Below are 19800 nucleotides of genomic sequence, written 5' to 3'. Positions count from 1 at the left end.
CAATATAACCAAGACTAAACTTACCAATTAAACAAAAATAGGCTTTGAACAAGGCACCAAGGATATTCTGAATTTGGTAAACACCCTAGAAAGATACAGCAGTTCCCTTCTTTATTCAGTTGAAGGGAAGAAAAAGTGTCATAATTAGATTGAATTACGAATTTACATCTAAACTTTTGAAAATCTAAGAGAACCAAGTTGATTACATCAGCACTCTCATTGTGAAAGATATATCAGATGGTCAGTGAACTTCAATCATCAATTTAAGAGCTCAAATCTGAACATGAGGAGTTAACACAGAAGCTCTAGGCAGCTCTTATAGATGTAAAATATTTTATTTGTAAATGGTGATCTTCTAAATCTGTGTCCACAAATTCCAAAACCCATAACACTCTGTATACTTCAAAAAATTCAATTTTTGCCAACATTAGATACTATTATACAGAACAGAAAACAACAAAAACCCGGTAGGACAAATACTGGTAGGATGTCAGGATATTGTACAAGAGAAGAAAAATATTCAGGAAACAAATTTCATACAGCTATTTATCAAGAGAAAAATATATACAATTGATTTATTCTGTAAGATAAAAATACATCATGCCATATACAAGTTCAGAACTGCATCACTGAATATACCAACAGTTTACAGTCCACTTGAATTGTGCACACAAAACTTCATTTTATACTTAGCCTGTGAAGTGTCAGTACCAGAATTTTAAGTACAAAATAAAAAGCTAACCTGGTTCAAAATGCTGATTAAGTTTCTACAAGCAAACACAAAACAGTGTTTTTTTTTTATTAAAGAAATGTAAACAAACAGTTCATACAAACACATTTTAAAATTACATCTTCCAAAAACCCTATTGCCAGAGTCCTGCAGCTGTAAGCATAGTCACATCTCCTCTTTTTTTTTTTTTTTTTACTTTTTCAAATTTTTGTGTTAAATAGAAGGCTAGAGGGTTAGATTTAAGTTTCTGCTACATGATCCTATTATGTTTACATGATTCTCTATGGCCTGAAACAAAGTTCTAATCAAAACTACTTTTGCTGAAGAAAAAATTCAGCCTCCATTTGGGTGTATTTTTAAGCAGTTATTCACAGTTATCACAAATTGTAAGCACAAAAAAACCTGACTGAAGAAGTAGGGATGCAACAATATAATATGAAAAAATTAGTTTAAATTACCAAAACAGCTATAAAAGTTGTAGCATACGCCCTGCTCTGTCAGAAGGAAGGTGTATAAAACCATTAAGTACTAATAGACTGCAGTTTCCAAAAAACCCCAAACACTCTAGGTTGAAATTTTGGTTATTACATAATTATAATGGCATATTTTATAACACAAAATTATATTGTAACATCCCTATGAACATTTTATAAGCACCCGAGCCGCTGCAGAGCCTGGTAGCATTTGGTCAATAACTATGTTTATACTGTATTTTTTCTCAAAATATTTACATATCTGTACAAAGTAACAGGTTTGTTAGTTCTGCAGGGAACAGCAGCAGCTTGGCTTTCTTCTAACTTTATTTAAAAATAGCTTCATTCACTTATTCAATAATAAATACAAAAGTTTCTCTTATTTTACAGAAATCAAAAACTACAATAAACTGACTCATGGAATCAAGTATTTAAATGTATTTAGTGCAAGTTATTATCCCTTAGCTCTATCCCTAAGGAAGTCATTTCAGTACATTCCTTGTTCAGTGGTGTCTACTTTATTTAAAAACATTTTGAAGTTAGAGGGCCTGCCCCTTTTTAATAAGGCCGTGGCCAGCACTCTCTGTCCCCTTCGCTGGTGATTTCAGTCTTACATTCATAGGAAGGCCCCTGCCCGGGGCAGGGCAGCCATCGGCTCTTTGCCCCAGTAAAAGTTTCTCCTTAGTGAGACTAAAAAACCAAAACTACGAAACCCACCCACAAGGGAAAAAAAACAAACAAAAAAAGAAAGAAAAGGAAAAGAAAAGAAAGCAAAGTGCTGGACTGTTCTGTAATTCTGTTTCACCTCGGCCACTTCAGGAGCGCTGCCTCCGTCAGCTTCCTCCTGGCGCTGCTCTAACCTAAAGGACTGAGGAAATCAGAACTCCCAGAAGCTTTTTCAAAAAGTCATAAAACAGAAAACAAAAATATCTTTCTGTCTGCAAAATTCCAATGGTGTGTTGAATCGCCTCTTCCTAGGGACAAGCCGCCCGCTGAGATAGCAAGGAATGCATTTCAGTTCATCCACTTCCGGCAGTTAACAGCTCCACAGTGACACGGAATCTTGTGCTGGTCATCTTCAAAGTCAAACTTATAGTCATAGCAGAGCTGCCCACGGCAAAGACACAGGGTAAGAAAGGACAGCAAGGAAGGAAATGGCGTTTCTGCCTCCTCCATCTCTCTTGCATTTTAAAACCAGCAAACAAAACAGATGTAAATTAAGGAAGACCTGATTTGTTGAGGTTCCATGGGACCCTGGGGGAACCCTGAAAAGAGACCCTGCGCGTGCACAGAGGACATGAGGGAGGCAGTATTTTCAAACAGCCAGATCTGAGAAAGGGGAGCCTAACCGGAGAAAGCGGTATTTCTGTGGCTTCTCATAATGCTGTCCCTGCAGGTGGATGGAGGGGACGGGAAGGGCAGCTGCTTTCCTGCCCCTCTCCCTAAACCCAGGAGGCTTTCACCTCCCCTCATTTGCTGAATGGGGCATGCAAGTCTGGGTGAGAGGAACTGCCTTTGCCAGCTAACACTGTTTTTCCTCTTTCATTTTTCCACACTCAAGACTGAAAGGATGTCTTTCTATTTAGAGGTCACCAAATGAACATCTCAGACCAACCAAGGTAGGTGAGAGTATGCATGAGTCCCAAGGTACAAGCCTCACTGCGTGGCCCCTGCAACCCCCACCACCCCAGAGAGACCCGCGCTGCGAAATGAAGGGGAGGACCAATAATTTCTAGGTCTCTTCTGATTGAAATTATTCTAGAACACTTGCTGGAAAGACCTTCTACACAGAAAGGAAAGAAACCATTTTATTGAGTAGCTGTTCTTGGCAATGATTCCACTGCTTTCTTTCAGGTATCTGCTGAGTCCTTGTCCTTACAGGAAACTGGTAAGGACATCATCTTCTCCGTCTTGCAGAAGATAAAATAGGGGCTCAGATTAAACTATTGACTCAAGAATATTCAAGTAGGAAGGGGGCAGGCGGCCCTGGGCTCAGCTGAGTCTCTTCTGACCACCATAGTAGCCATCGGTTACTGGCACCATGCCAGGGCTCCCACACCCGGTCTCATTTACACGTTACTTTGAGATGTATAATGGGCCTTGGGTCTAGTCAGATCCTTATTCTTGACTAAGAAAGGAGATTCCACAAAGACCCAAAATACAGATAGAATCCCATGAAGGGATAGGAGCACCAACAAAGTCAAGTCACTCAGGTGCGTCACTCCCCAAATGCGGGACGTTCCCTACAGAAGCCAAGCCTGCTGCTCAGTAGGCAATTCCAGAACCAAGGTACCTGAATCATGATGGGAAAGACCAAGTTGGGAAACAAATGCAGCAATTAAGGCCAATAATAATCCCAACGGGTGAGAGGCTGGACCAGAGTCTCCTCTGAGAGCACAGAGACAAATGGCAAGCGTGGCACTCGGCATTTTGAAGACAACACACACCTGGACTGCTGGAGAATGTGTGGTTGTGAGCACTTGGTTAAGCATGCACTGATCGTCAGCGTGAGCACACAATTCTCAGCAGCACAGCTGCCCAGATTTGCCACCCATAGCCCAACAGCGCCATCCCAGGAGCCACGGCCCTCGTGGAGATGGACGGGGATGCTCTTTAGAGAGGGGACGCTGCCAAACTGTCCAGGTTAAGGGGATAAAGAAGGATCCTATGGCACACAGAAATGGTACCACCTGGGTGCCACGCGGATGCTGAACCCATGGCACAGAAAGGAAGGGGGAGGTGACAGCAAATGCTTACAGAGCTGCCATGTGGAAGAAGGTGGAGCTGGAATGCCTGAAGGGTGAAATATTACAGGGTGGGAACATCTGGCCTACTACAGAGACAGTTTTTATCACAACAAAGAATTGGGAAACAAGTGAGCAAGTTACCTGTGTGAGGAGGAAACTATTCACCCAGGATCTAAACGACATGGCAGACACAATCTCTCAGATCTTACCTCTTCTCCTTTCTGGATTCTCCGATTGGAGCTGATGATAATTTTGTGTCCTCTCTCAAAAGTCACCACTTCAGCCACACAATTAGGTGCACATGAATGGTTGATATACCTGCAAGCCACCATGTCAGAAAACTATATTGTAGAACAGCTAGAAGCAGGTTTTAAAACTTTCCATTTATTGAGAAAGCAGTTTTTGCTAATTAAATTTCTATTTGCCCATTAGTGGAAGTACAAATACAAAATTTAACTAAAACTGCTCAAAACTCATTTGCTCTGAATTTTTAATCGCTGCCAGCCTGTAGTGAGAGCTTTCTCCTGGCTTCAGCGTTCACTGCCCCAGCACTGGCCCCCTGAGCAAAAGCACTCCCCATCAGGTCCCTTGCTGCCTCACCTTGCAGGCCCTCCTGTGAGTGTCGCGTCAATCACGTGGTCGTTATCCATGCGGAACATGTACACACCACGGTTCTGAGGGAAAAGTCAGGCAGTCATCAATGTCGATCTGAAACTCCCCTCTGTGTTCCTATCCACACCAGGAGGACTCAGTCGAAACTGAACGGAACGGCACCCTGATCACCCTTACTGTGGATATTCTATTAGGCACAGATAACATTTACATGGCACAAATGGAACGCATGAAATCAGCAGGTTGTGTGTGAAGCCAGGATCATTAATTTACAGTTATCTATCAGAGTAAACCATAACACCACTTGAAAGAGAGAAAACTGATAAAAATACAATAATATACAGATATTGCTTTTGTTTGAAGCTGGATGCAGCATGACAGGCTTCATTCTGCCTTTCAGGGTGTTTGGTTGGCATGGAGAAAGGGAGAGGGCGATGGTGCTGTTTATACAATCGCAGGGTCCAGACACCTACCTGAGACTCATAAAGTTTCTCTTTTCTGTTTGCTACTTCATTTCGAATGATAGTCCCGATATACTCAATGACCATGGTGTGCTTCTCAATGTCTCTAGCAGCATACAGGCCCAGCCCCTTAAAAAAAAAAAAAAAAGGTGTTTATATACTTCCAATTTATTTGACAACAAATCTATTTTCTCTTTCTCATACAAAGGTTTTACCCTTGGGTCTTATTAGAAGCCATACTGAAGTTTCACTTGAACTCAAATCATTTTTGAATATGCTATTTTCTGAAATTTAAAAAATTGGACATTTTTACTACTTAAAACTAGGCCATCACTAGCTTCTTCCTATGTCTTTTTTAGCACTAAATTCTTAGGGTTTATGTACAAATACTGTGGCTTAGCTGTCTTACGTATTAGACTATCTAATCTTCCAGATTAGACAGCTGAGTTCCCACCAACTAAATAAGCTTATTGACTTGTGGTGTTTATTTTACCCCAATACTATTTCAAAAAAGACATAATAAATTTAATAACACAGAAATCGGGCTAACTATAACCAATCACTGATACTGTAAATAGTATCTGAGTTTCCCAGGAGCCAGGGCAAAGAGCAGACACAGGAAACGTCACTCTGCTGTAAATACCAGGAACGTTGGAAACAAATGAAGCTCTTGGCGAAGGCAGATTTTTCACTAATACAAAATTCTGAGCCTGGGAAAGAAGTCTGAAATGGCTGAAATGGAAGCAGCTCTCACTGCGCAGCTTGTACTCCCGTGCTGGTGGCCTGCTAGGTGCACTATTTTAGGTTGGTAGCACTGCTTGTAGAGAAACATACTAAAAAACTGTGGGTCTTTCCCACACATAGTTGTATTTTCTTGTCCCAATTTTGGGTTTTTGCTCTTAATTCCGACTAGAAGGCAACTGAATGCAAAAGTACTAGACTAGATGTACTAGACTAGATGCAACTGAATCAGAAGTACTAGACTGGAATGCAATTCTAGAACTGAACTGAATTCTAGAATGTAGCAATCAACTGCATTCTAGTCGGAATTCCTAGGACCATGTGCTGCCCCAGCTGCGTCCTCATGAAGCACATCCGGGAGCACACGGTGGGAAGGGCCATGTGACTGACTTACCCTCTGAACAGTCATCTTTGGTTATCTGTTCTACTCCAGATACAACTCACAAGTGAATGAACCCGATAACACACTTAGTGTGTATGGAGATCAATATAGTGTGGTTTCAGAACAAACAAGATCAGTGGAAATGAAGAGATTCCAAATAGGCCAGGCGCAGTGGCTCACACCTATGATCCCAGCACTTTGGGAAGCCAAGGCAGGTGGATCCCTTGAGGTCAGGAGTTCAAGACCAGCCTGGCCAACACGATGCAACCCCGTCTCTACTAAAAATACAAAAATTACTTGGGCATGGTGGTGCGTGCCTGTAATCCTAGCTACCAGGGAGGCTGAGGCAAGAGAATTGCTTGAGTCCTAGAGGCAGAGGTTGCAGTGAGCTGAGATCATGCCACTGCACTCCAGCCTGGGCGACAGAGCGAGGCTCCAGAAGCTGAGGCATGATAATTGCTTTAATCTGGGAGGCGGAGGCTGCAGTGAGCTGAGATGGCACCACTGCACTCCAGCCTGGGTGACAGAGTAAGACTCTATCTCAGAAAAGAGAAATAGATCCCTGCATATATGAAAATTTAACATATAGTAGTAACTGGTATTAACATTCAGTTTATAGTCTAGATTTTGTGGGGTTAAAAGAAGAAGAAAAAGGCTGGGCGCGGTGGCTCACACCGGTAATACCAGCACTGTGGGAGGCTCAGGTGGGTGGGTCACAAGGTCAGGAGTTTGAGGACCAGCCTGGCCAATATGGTGAAACCCTGTCTCTATTTTAAAAGAAAAAAAAAAAAAAAATTAGCCGGGCATGGTAGTGCACACCTGTAGTCCCAGCTACTTGGGAGGCTGAGGCAGAAGAATCGCTTGAACCTGGGAGGCAGAGGTTGCAGTGAGCCGAGATCATGCCACTGCACTTCAGCCTGGGTGACAGAGCAAGACTCAGACTCAAAAAAAAAAAAAATTCGGCCAGCCATGGGAGCTCATGCCTGTAATCCCAGCCCTTTGGGAGGCCAAGGCAGGTGAATTGCTTGAGTTCAGGAGTTCAAGACCAGCCTGGACAACACGGCAAAACCCCATCTCTAAAAAAATATTTTTAAAAAATTAGCCAAGTATTGTGGTGTGAGCCTGTAGCCCTAGGTTCTCGGGAGGCTGAGGTAAGAGGATTGCTTGAGCCCGCGAGATCAAAGCTGCAGTGAGCTGAGATTGCACCACTGCACTCCAGCCTGGGTGACAGACTGAGACCCTGTCTCAAAAAAGAAAATAAATCGGTTAAATATGAGTGGGTTACTTCTAAATGGCCCTTCAACAATTGGTTATCCAATGGAAGAAAATGAAATTATATTTTAAAAATTTTATGCAAGAAAAACTCTACAATACATATACGATCTCGGGTCTTGACCAAGACTAGATGCAGTAGAAAATTATGTATGTTTGTCTATATAAACATTAACTTTTACAAGAAAAAAGATGTCGCATTTGCTGGTAGGCAAAGGGTATTTTGTAGGGGAAAATTCTGAACAGTGTAAACTGCTACAAATTGAAAAATGGACAAAGGATATGAATATGCAATTCCTAGGAAAGCAAATCCAAATGGCCGACATGAAAAGCTGCCTATTCAATTAAGGTAACAACATCAATCTATATTTATCAGGCCAACTGAACAAAAAAATAGTAACACCAACCACAAATGGGAAACGAGAAAACAGCCTCACATGCTGCAGGAAGAGGTGTGCAACGAGGGCCTTGTTAGAAAAGCGGCAATATCTATTGAAATGAAAAGTTCACACACTTTTACACAGAAACCTTACTTTTGGGAATATAGCCCATAGGAGTGAACTATTAATTCATTTTGATATTTGTACAAGATATAGCAACAGTTTGTTATGAGAAAAATTATAAACACCATAGTAGTGCAATGGTTTAACTGCAGTTCATCAACACTATGGAACATCACATAGCCATTCAAGAGAATGACATGAAGCTACCTCAGTTGATGTAGAGGGACCTCTGAGTATTACGGAGAAAAGGAAGATGGAGAAAAAGAAATATAACATGATTCCATTTTTATATATGTACATAAAAGTGTATATATTTCTAAGATATTAGCACAGAAAAACAGGATATGTATTAGATCATCCATGGGATCCCCAGGGAGGTGGGCAGATGGGAGGCTGGCAGGATGAAATGAGTAAACAGACAGAAACCAGAGCTCTCAAAAATGCTTCAGGTTCAAGATGACAGGTTGAACACAGTTAAGATATCCACTAAAATCACAGTAAAAGCACATTCCTCAAGAACACGAATGGGTATAAGAGTGAATGGACTATTTAAAATGAAAAGTAATTGACTTAGCAGGAGAAAGCTACAACTGGAAGGAGGAGAGGCAAAGCACTAATTCACCTACAGAATCCGAGAAAGGCTCAACAGAAAGGGGCAACAGCAGAGAAAAAACAAAGATACTCCACTCATCACGTACAAACAGAATGCCAAACATCAAGATCAAGAGCAGAAAGGGCTCGTAGCTAATCTTTAAAAATGGACAAGAAAGATTAGCAGATAAAGTAGAGGAAGTCTCAGAAAGAACAGAGAGACGAGGAAACCAAAAACAGAAGGGGAGAAAGGATATAAGACACATTATTCTCTGGCATCCAGGGGGCCCCACCTCCAGAGCTGGATTCAGTAAGGCTGGGCTGGGGCCCCCAAACCTGTACGTCCTAACAAGCTCCCTGGGTGATGCTGCTGCTTCTAGTCTCAGGTCCACACTTCAAGATCCTGAATCTCAGGGGTCTTCGTGCAAAACACAGAGGGAACAGAGGGGCAGAACTTGCAAAAGAATGAACACAAAACACATTTCTCAGACAGAAGGTCACGATGCTCCAGGTTGAAAGGGCTCATCAAGGGAGGAAAGCAATCAATAAAAAGACCTTCACTGAGGCATAGTTCCGTGAAATGTCCAAATATCAATACAGAGAAGATCCTACAAACATCTAGTGAGGAGTAAAAGGGTTCCGACAAAGGAACAAGAATCTGAATGAATATAGACAAAGGAATGCTGATCCAATTTATATGGTAAAGGTATTTCCCTGGCTGCTGAGAAGGAACTGGATGGGAGGAGACAGCCAGGCCTGGAGTGGTACAGGTAAGTGAGATGTGGATCAAGATAGGGCTGGGAACCTAAGAGTGGATCTGAGGGAATTTTTAGGAGAAAACAGAACTTGATGATGCTTTAGGTTTAATCTGGGGGTACTGAGACCAACGTACACAAATGGTGACATCACTGAGTAATCCAAGGAGCCTGTAGGATGGCGGGGTTTAGGAGCTAGACAAGTGTGACAAAGTAAGAGCTTTGTAATTCCATTCTGAGACATCCAAGGAGAAAAATGCTGAACAGGCATTTGGATATTTGGGTCTGCAACTCAGAAAGTATGGACTATAGGTGTAAACTCAAATGCTCAGCCTATACATGGCCTTACTTGTAAGACAGTCCACAGTCTACCAAAAAACGTGCAATGATTTCATGAAACAGTAGCTTCCAAAAGATAAGCTAACTTCCAAAATGGGTGTACCTTTTGAAAATATTTTCATTTGTATTTCTCTGAAGTGCTTGAAACAGCTCTACTGAGCACTCCACAAATCCAGAGTGTGCAAATTACAATGCTACCTGCCTCCCAGGAGCTCTCAACAAGATGCAAAGATGTGGATTCCACTGGTCTGCTTTCCATTTGGGGAAGCCAATCACTAAGTTCCAAGACTACAGATTAAATCCCTCGTGTTATGAAGGGACAGGATGTGAAGTGATTTTGGAAACAGGTTTCTGTCCGCGCAGCTATGTGAAATCATTTTCACATACTGGACGTCAACAGCTTCAGACTGCTAGACTCTACCCTGTCTCTCCACTTCCTGTACACAAAGTATTTCTTCACCTGAATCCGAGACCGTGCCAGATACACATTGGATTTCCATTCAGTCTTCATCTTCCGGTACTGCGAGGACTTGGAGTGAACAAACTGTTTACTATAAGGTGCGTTCAGTTCTCCAGTGACTGTGCTCTGAAATGACTTTGAGGTGCTGGTGCTGTTTAAGGTGTGAGGCCTGCAGACAATGGCATATCAACAGGAAAAAAACAAAAGGAAAACTGAAGATACCTCTGAGTAATGCCTAAAACCAGGTTAATTCAAATTCTTACTGACAGAAACATACATGGAAAGCTGCCTAGCAGAGACACACGGCGAGTTCTCTTATGTAATTGGGCACATACACAGCCAGACAGCAGGGTTTGTAAGCAGCAGACAAATCAAGCACAAGAAACCACTAATACGCCTAGAAACCCTGGGCTGTACTATGTGAAGTTAAAACAAAATACCTTAACACAAACCTCTTGACATGGGCACTCATTTTAGGTTCAGAACGGGCACAACCTGTGGGGTTAACGGCAAGAGGAAGTTCCATGAGAGGATTTCGGCCGTATCGGAAGGTATAGTTTTCACATGCCTCAACCCCAGGTAGCTGAAAAGAAGCAAAGTAGACACAAAGTCAACCCATCTGATGGAGACTACAGACAATCTCAAGCTGGTCAAAGGATGGCCCATGGCAGAAATAACTCGTCAACATTTTCCTCGATACTAAAATGGTCTTCTAGCTTATGTTCACACTATCAGCCTGCAGGTAGATCTACTTAAATATGAGTAAGCAAATTCAGTTTCAAAGCCACACTTAGGTAAACCTGCCAAATGCTCCTTGAAGAAAAAGACTAGCCCATGCAACAAACACTGGCTGACCAATGTACACGCTTGTGTGATTTCAGGGTCTGCCTATTCCAATACCCACAACACAGGGCATGTAGTGATTCGCATTTAGTTCTTTCACCTGGATTAATGCCAACTTTCCTATCTCTGTCTGGAATTTTACAATTAAGAATAGCTTAAAAATCATGTATAAGGTTTCTTTCTTGATCATTTCTCACTTCTTTCAACTTGACTTTGATATGATGAGGTTGTCACTCTCCATGTCCTGGGAACACAGAGCACAGGTGTTAACTCAAGGTTTACTCAAAGTAATTTACATGTTAAACGTCTTTTCTGGAAGACATTGCTTGTGAAATTTATTTCTCTACAGTCATAAAAGATAAGCATCATTTAGGCAGGGCCATTCCAAAGAAAACAATTAGGCACATTACTCAGTGGCTTTTGGGGTTTCCTCTGCTTCTCCAAAGAAAACACACCAATGATATTTTTATTCTTGAAAACAATGCCTTAGAATCATACAATTTTCTAAAACTATTGTGTAGATGTGGTTCAGTTAGACTCACTGCCAAACAGGCTTGTAATCTTTTAAGCAAAGAGATGTCAGAGGACATAAATCAGTGCTGCTGCCATCTACTGCCCTCTAGTGACTTCACCCTAGGAAGAGGGCAGGAGAGTGGCCATAAATACCTAGTGTCAGGAAATGGGCACACTGACATTCTGAGGTGGGAGCAACTTTAGAAAGGCAAGGGAAGAGGAGAGTGTCCTCACCCATCCAGCACACCCAGAAGATGTGACAAGCCTGGTGTCCTTCACCCCTGCTTGCCTCCAGCCTGGAAAAGAACCTTAAGTTTGTTAACTACCTCACTGGGTGAATACCACGTACTGAGTTCTCCCGATAAATCACCAATGCCTTGTTTCCTCTAAGACAAACGGGTTAATCCACAGGCTACGTCACTTTCTGAAGAGTGCCATAAATGTTACAGCATGTGTTCAAGAGGTCACACTGAATTAGGAAAGCAATTCCAACCTCAAAGCCTGACCAAGACACTCACTGATTCCGCTATGCGTGCCACTGCAGAGACGGTCAGGCCAAACAGATCCTCTCCTTTTAAATATGCTGGGAAAAGCTGGAGCATTTCAGACTTTTTTCTCACACATGCCACAGGCTCCAGTATCTTATCCCAGACACCTACATAGGGACAAAAACATAATTTTTATGGGAAATAGGATACAGTATAAAAAACAAGAGCAAAATGAAGAATAACCACTCACAAAGATTTACTAATTTCCAAAAAAATCCTGTTGGGCAATAATCTAATAAGTCTGTTTGGTAATAATCTAATGAATCTGTTTATTAAATGGCAGCGATTTATTTTAAAGACCTAAATTTTGGAGAAAATAATAGATTAAGGACATTAAAGTGGAAAAATTTAATATAACTGAAATTCATGCAAACAGTTCATTACTTTCATACTGGCCATATAACATATCAGATTATAAAATGATTAGTCTAATTGGTAATGTCTATAGGTATGTTCCTTTCCCCTCAGATTTAAAATGTTAAATTGATATCTTCTTTGGAATTATCTTTAGAGCATTTTCAGACTTTTTTTTTTAAGTGCTAAACTTAAGAAAGCAGCTCTACATACTTTTGTTTGTGTACTTTCTACATAAGCAAAAGTGGCAATCTAGACTTAACCACGGAGGTCCAGACTAAGTGTTTAATTTCCATCTCTAAACTGAAGTAATATCTGATGCTAAGATAAGACAATGTATACAGTATGGTTTAGATGTCATTCCTGCCTTCTAGAAGCTGACTTTAAGAAAAAGGGGGTCCCCGCGGGGTGCAGTGGCTCACGTCTGTAATCCCAGCACTTTGGGAGGCTGAGGCAGGTGGATCACCTGAGGTCAAGAGTTTGAGACCAGCCTGGCCAACATGGTGAAACCCCTAAAATACTAAAAATACAAAATTAAAAACTACTAACAATACAAAAATTAGCTGGGCATAGTGGTGCATGCCTGTAATCCCAGCTACTCGGGAGGCTGAGGCAGGAGAATCGCTTGAACCCGGGAGGTGGAGGTTGCAAGGAGCTGAGATCGCACCATTGCAGGCCAGCCTGTGCAAATAGAGAGAAACTCCATCTCAAAAAAAAAAAAAGGAAAAAGGAGGTTCCCAATGCAAATGACAGGCAACCTTTATCTACAAATCATTCTCAGATTTACTTCACCAACTCTTATGTTCAAAGATATATTGACAATGAAAGTCTTTAGACAACTGTATAGCAGAGAGAGCAAGGTGTGAGAACACAAAGAAGACTGGCATTTGTAAATGAAAAATACACATTATAAAATATAAAATGAACACGAGACAAACATGAAAAACTGACAAAATGCATTCGTTAGCCTGACATCAGAGTAAGTAGTCTGCACAGCATGTGAATGGCAGACGTTACCTTTAGGTGAGATGTCACTTAGAACCAGGTCTTCATGGCCTTGTTCCACAATCCTGATGACAAACACCGGGCGCCCGTCCTTCTCCTCAATGGAGCACAGGTAGCGGCAGCGCCTGTTGGCGTAACGCGTGCTCCAGTACAGCCGGCTGGCTTCATAGCCCACAGGGAAGAGTGCTTTAGGAGAATGGAATGCTTGCATCTGCTGTGGAAGCAGCTGACCGATTGTGTGGAAGATGAGGCTACCCACGCGAAAGGTATGGTCCCGTTCTCCTCGTTGCACGATGCTAGCAATCTGTCGCACCTCATCACGCTGAACATAGACCCTCCTGAAGACTGCAAAGTAACTTAATTCTTGCTCATGAATTCCCTTTGGTTTGTGCATGGGGCAAAGCATAGTTTTGTCCTTAAAAAACATGCATTGTGCTTTAATGGCGCAAGTAAAGTGATAAATGTTGGTGCATCGAAATCTGTGGCATCCACTAGTGGCACCTGTCTTGTGACAGAAGACGCATTTCATTTGTAGGCCTCTCCTCAGAGCTAGCTCCACATTTATTAAGGCACCAGCCTGAGTCTCATAGACCTCCGTGGACCACAGAGCGCAGTTCAAGTGGACCCACAGATCCAAGTCAAGGTTGAGTAGCCTTGCTGGTCCATCTGTCAATCCATCACCTTCTTCATGACAAAAGCAACATTTCCGATAGTCTTTGGGCACAGGATCAGGTTTAAGGGAAGTGCCCAATTTCTTTAGAAATTCATCTATTTCATCCTCACAAGGTGGTTTAAATGTCCCCTTAGGGATTACAATATGAATGCTCCACTTCTTCCATTTCATTCCTCTCCATTTTTTATTCAGCGGCCTACAGTCTTCAAACCCACCATGGACAGTTCTTAGCCGAGGCTTCAGCTTGACTGTTACCTTCAGCTCATCTGGCTTGGCCTCTACTTTGGCTGCTTCAAAAGCAGGAGGGAAGGCGATAGGCGGTGAGGCAGGGGGAGAAGCTTTCTCCTGGAGCTGGGGGAGACAGTGCACATCCAAAGTGGAGATGTTGTTGCTGTACTGATGAAATGCTTTGGAAGGCGTTTCTCTCATAGGTGATTGTGGCAATGAAGGAATGGATTCCTGGGCAACAGAAAGAAACCATGACAAAGAAAAATAATTCACAAGCCCGAAAAGCAATTCTTGTTAAGAAACTGAGCAGTATGACTGAAGAGGATGTGTGACCTGAGGGAGAGTCAGCAGTAAGTGCTGGGGCTCACGCATCGCAGAAACTGACCATGCTCTAAGGTGCACAGGGATAGAGAACGGGTGACGGCAGCTGTGCCGCATCCTTTCCAGGCCTTTTCCACAAAGCCATAATTCTGGAGAATATTCTGTTCTTATACTTTCTGGGACAATCCCCTTTCTAACTATATTAAAAGCAGAAAAAGAAAGAAAGAAAGAAAAAAACCACAATGCTTTCAGAAGAACTAATATAATTTGTACAACGGAACAGTGTTTTTTGTTTAACCAAATAAGAATGCTGCAACATCACTTCTTGAGAGCTTATCTCCTCTCTAAAATTCACATCTGTTAATCTCAGGCTTAATCAACTGGTGTAAATGTCAGAGAAAGGGAAGGAGCCCCTGTCAACAAATGGATCATATTAACTTTTCTCTGAGGCTTCTCAGCTCTGATCTGGCTGCTGAAAGAGTTGAGCTGAGAGGAAATCTCCAATAGCTTATTTACTTTATGGTACAGAGTATCATAAACTAATAAAAACCAACCCATGGGGGCTGCCCTCTTTTCACATGCCCCAATCCTGACAAGGTACCTGAAAAAAGACATGCCTCACACCAAATCAGGCAGGGACTGCAATCAACTTAAACTATATGGTGAAAAAAACCTCCCTGCATTTAAGCTGATACATTTTAAGGTCTAAATTTATCTGTCATATAGCTTGAATTTTATTACAGGCATACTATACACAACTACCTGTTAGAAGGAAGTCTTCAGAATGTTCTTCTGTGAAAGACATACTAGAGCAATAACCTGGATGGAGGACTGACTGGCAGTAATAATGTAAAGGAAAAGCTTCCTTCAAAACATGATTACGAACGTATCATTTGTGTCAACTGTTCAGTGGGACACACTCAAATTACACAAAATTAAGTAAAGCAGACCTCTTTCACCATACTGTGAGCAAAATGTTTTCTCTTAAAATGCACATGAATAGTCTTAAATTTTATCTTTAAACAGGTTTTCCTATCGGGGTAACATCAATAGAAGTAATTTTAAAATACTGATTAAGATATTTATGGCTAGGTGCGGTGGCTCACACCTGTAATCCCAGCACTTTGGGAAGCCGAGGTGGGTGGATCACAAGGTCAGGAGTTGAGACCAGCCTGGCCAACATGGTGAAACCCCATCTCTACTAAAAATACAAAAATTAGCTGGGCATGGTGACGCGCACCTGTAATCCCAGCTACTCGGGAGGCTGAGGCAGGAGAATCGCTTGAATCGGGAAGCGGAGGCTGCAGTGAGCCGAGATGTGCCATTGCCCTCCAGCCTGTGGGACAGAACGAGACTGTCTCAAAAAAAAATATTAAACTGGTAAAATTAAAGATTTTAGTATTAGTGTTCTATTTACTTAACTTTTAAAAAGTAACTCCGCCCACTTTTGTCAAATAACTAAGTTGAAAGGGCAGCACGACTCAAGGCTCTCCACACCTTCTCCTCCTCTGCCGCGACAGCATCTGCCTTGGATTTCCCACACAGAGCTCCATGAAGGCAGGGACACATCTGTTTATTCACTCCCACATGCCCAGAACAGAAATCACTTGTTATACATTGTTATCAGCTGAGATTATCCTCATCTCACCTTGTTTTCTGAGTTTTTTGCTTGTGCAGTTGATGAATAAAGAATAAAGCAGTTATTACTACAAAAAACAATATCCTTCTCTACCCTCTTGGTGCTTTCTCGGGAATCCTGAAAAGCAAAGAGAAATGTGTGGGAATCTCAGCAAATCAAAATTTAATAAAAACAGGATCTATACATTGTTTTTATGTTATATTCAAAAGCGACAGTGATTCTTTACCTTAATAGCAGAAAGAAAACTATGTCCCAATATTTAGCATGTGATAATTTGGCTAGGGAGAAAATACACGTACAGAACCAAACTATGTGGTCCACAGTTCACTCTATTTAAAATATGTAGTCCTCATAATATTCCATTTAACAGCCTGTTGTAGGTCTTTGGTGTTCAGCTCAAGCACGTCTAACATATGCTGATGCCACCACCCGGAACATGTGTCCATCACACCATCATAAGTGGTGTCTCTCTCTGATGTTGGAAGAGACACTGCCAAGGACAATTTCGCTGGAGGTAGGAGGTGGGGTCATAAAAGGAATAGCAAAGTACCTTGTTCAAAAGGGTCAGATCTTTGAAAGATTTCCGCACACCACTTCCAAGAATAACCACTTTACAATGACAACACCACTGTGGTCTGAGTGCTGTGCTTTCTGCAATACCATGACTAGAATCCTTATATCCAGAAAGACCTAAAGGCAATCAACTTTTGTTAGTAATTAAAACTGACTAATGACACAAGGTGACACATGGTGAAAAATTATGTAACATCAACTCATTACAACATGGTTCATTAACTTTACATTATTCTTTAATTAATTAAAAAAACTTATCTTTTAAGCAATGGTTACAGAGTCAATTATCTGACACTAGGGCCAAAATAAAGAAACATTCCTATTCTCAAATAGCCGGGAAAACAATGGCAGTATAAAAGAAGAATCTAATTAAACTAAGTCGCCAAGAGAGATTACTATTCAGTCTAAGTGCAAAGTAAGACAGAGGAGGAAACAGATATTACTTTTGCTTGCAGGTTAAGATGGTAAAAAAAACATTTTATGAAAGATACAATAATAAATGTGTAAGAGTCTTAAGTAAGTGTGACTTACAGAGTCAGAAATGAGGAAAGAGCCAAGGCCAACGATAAGAAGGTCAGGAATTAGAAAGCATCATTCAGGTGCAGTGTGAAGGCAAAAAAGAACAGGGAAAAAGTGACAGAAACAGCTAGAAGCCAAGAGGAGGAAGCCAGGGCCTGGACTGAGTATGCTTGTAAGACTGCCAGCAAAGCAGGAAGGAAAGCGACATCATGGTTGGTCTAAGGAAGTTGTTCCATTCTCAGAGATGGGAGGCATGAACACCTCTGTGGGAAGAGAAAGGCCCTGTAGAGCTGGTGCAGAGGTAAAACAAGAGGGAGGTGAGGATGGAAAGTGGAGAACGGGAAACAGAACCCACGTCAGGTCGCCAGCTCCATCTGTACCAGGTGGCCCAGGAGCAGTGGGATGGGGGTTGGGAGGCAGGAAGAACAAAAGCTGCTCGAGGGCAAGCCCATCACAGGCTACTTCTGGCAGCCTGCGCAGATGGCTGGCACCCACATGGTGACAGCATGACAGAATACACAGGCCAAAGCACCAGAGGTCAAATCACACCACAGAAAACAGAACACCCACACATGGAGAGTTCACCAAGGACTATACACCAGCATGTTACCTGTCCATAGTTAAAAGATAATCGGTATCTCAAAGAGTAAGCTTAACTTTTGAATCAGGAATGGATATGGGGTTAACAAAAAGCTCATTAGCTCACCATTGCTTGTTGGAGGAAATGGTACATTAGGCTGCTTCAGCCGGTAAGAGCTCACTAATCTGGGAGGGTTTGCAGATCCTGGCGGAGGCCCACGGAGAAGTAAATGCTGTCGATACTCCAAACCCGGGTTGATTCTGTGGCTACTGACCAAACCCATGGATGGGACATCTGGAGCATTGCTAACCTCATAGCTGTTAGGGATTCGGACGTGAAGAAGGTCGGAAAACGCAGCCACAACACTACTAATGTTCTAAAACCAAATGCAAATGCTGTGTTATTCACCCAGAAGGCAACAGTGAACCACTGAAGAAAAATACACACTTAGGATAAATCCTCTTTGCATGATACATAGATTCTAAGAAAATCCAACAAATTTTATTTAGACTCAAAGAGTCTCAGGAAAAAAATTAGCTCTAACGAACCAATATCCAAAAAAACCAAAATTTATGAACAGAAATCCTCTTAAAGGGATTCCAATTAACATTAAATATCTAGGAACACATTAAACTATTTTAGGTATTGTAACATCGGACAGGCCCGTCAGTTCCCACAGGTGGTCAGAAAGCTTACTTCCATGGGCTTCCCTCCAGCTCTGGCCAAATGTGACACAACCCATAAGAACAGACAAAGGTCTTGCTATTGCTGTATTTTGTTGATAACCAAAATATCACATCATTGGACTTTAGTTTGGTCTCTACTGAAATGTCTTCACAGAATTCAGAGTTAAAAAAATAAAAAATCCTCAGCAAATTACTAGTGTCTGATACAAGCAGATGCTACTTTAAGAACATTTCTATTGCTTCTGCAAAACTGTTATTGTTGATAAAGTTCTTTTTCATTAATTTTCTTCTCTGTTAACGGTTATAAAGAAGTTTTTCTCTGAGCTGGACATGACGGCTCACACCTGTAGTCCTAGCTACTGAAGAGGCTAAAGCAGAAGGATGACTTCAGCCCAGGAAGTTTGAGGCTGCAGTGATCTATGACTGTGCCACTGCACTCCAGCCTGGGTAACAGAGGGAGACCGTGTCTCTATTTAAAAAAAAAAAAAAAAGAGTTCTCTGAAGTATACATCCTTTAATAAGAAAATGTGAGCTCTAATTTCCCTTTTTACTTGACGTAGGCTGAGACCAATTCAGTGACAAAGGATGGCACTCAAAGGCAGGTGGGAGGTCTGCAGTGAGCATCAGCCCTGCTCTCTGACCCTTCATCCTCAGTGATCCTGTTGTGTGTGTTTCACGGTAGACACCTGACCCATCTTTTAAAATTGGGGACATACTGTTTAAGAAGTCATTTAATCTTTTACCTCAGCAGCTGTAGGATGCAGAGTAATTGCTACAGATATAAGACCCGATCTGGGACCATTTGGGGAAGAACGAAAAGGTGATGCAAAATATAAAGTGCCTGGCTCAGTTTTGATGTCATTCCTTCTTGATTCGGAACCTTAAAAAAAGACAGAAAAAAAAAAAGAGGAAAAAAGTGTTAATAATGGATTTTCAAAATCAAAATATTTACATTGGTAAATTGGCATAGGGTAAAGGGAAATAATATGGTTAAGTGTTTTTCTTACTTTTCCCAGCAGTGCTAGGAAGAATTGGAATGATGGGGGATGGCACCGGTTCTGGAGGCTCCTCCTTGACCAATGACAGATCTGGGTACCTGCTCACTTCTACCCCAACCACACTCTCCGGAGAGGACGAGGGAACAAAACTGTCAGGAGTGTCTCGATCACCACAGTGATCCTGTATCCTAAAAAAAATAAACACACCATCAAAGTGTGCAAATCCACCCGTGAGGGCTTCCTGTGCCAACCCT

General features: G+C 41.8%; 1 protein-coding gene across 17 annotated transcripts in view; it reads right to left on the bottom strand.

Moving 5' to 3' along the window:
* Positions 1-316: 316 nt before the first annotated feature.
* KMT2C (lysine methyltransferase 2C) overlaps positions 317-19800 on the bottom strand; it is a 298256-nt gene continuing 278772 nt past the window's right edge. For 8 of the 17 annotated variants that reach the window (XM_031664993.1, XM_031664998.1, XM_031665001.1 and 5 more), the window contains 13 exons: positions 19556-19734; positions 19292-19428; positions 17989-18238; positions 16741-16880; positions 16200-16307; positions 13342-14461; positions 11941-12077; positions 10507-10649; positions 10067-10235; positions 5036-5152; positions 4551-4624; positions 4160-4268; positions 320-2310 (listed from right to left, as the gene is read on the bottom strand). In XM_031664993.1, coding sequence (XP_031520853.1) covers positions 2218-2310; positions 4160-4268; positions 4551-4624; positions 5036-5152; positions 10067-10235; positions 10507-10649; positions 11941-12077; positions 13342-14461; positions 16200-16307; positions 16741-16880; positions 17989-18238; positions 19292-19428; positions 19556-19734 — 2776 coding nt within the window. In that variant the 3' untranslated portion in view covers positions 320-2217. Of the gene's footprint in view, positions 3114-4159; positions 4269-4550; positions 4625-5035; positions 5153-10066; positions 10236-10506; positions 10650-11940; positions 12078-13341; positions 14462-16199; positions 16308-16740; positions 16881-17988; positions 18239-19291; positions 19429-19555; positions 19735-19800 lie in introns of all 17 variants that reach the window. The other 9 variants (XM_031664994.1, XM_031664999.1, XM_031665002.1 and 6 more) reach the window with 5 other exon arrangements.

Source organism: Papio anubis, chromosome 4 (assembly GCF_008728515.1).
Source record: "Papio anubis isolate 15944 chromosome 4, Panubis1.0, whole genome shotgun sequence".
Lineage (NCBI taxonomy): Eukaryota > Metazoa > Chordata > Mammalia > Primates > Cercopithecidae > Papio > Papio anubis.
The sequence above is the reverse complement of the archived record's forward strand: the minus strand, read 5'-3'. Positions and strand labels throughout refer to the sequence as shown.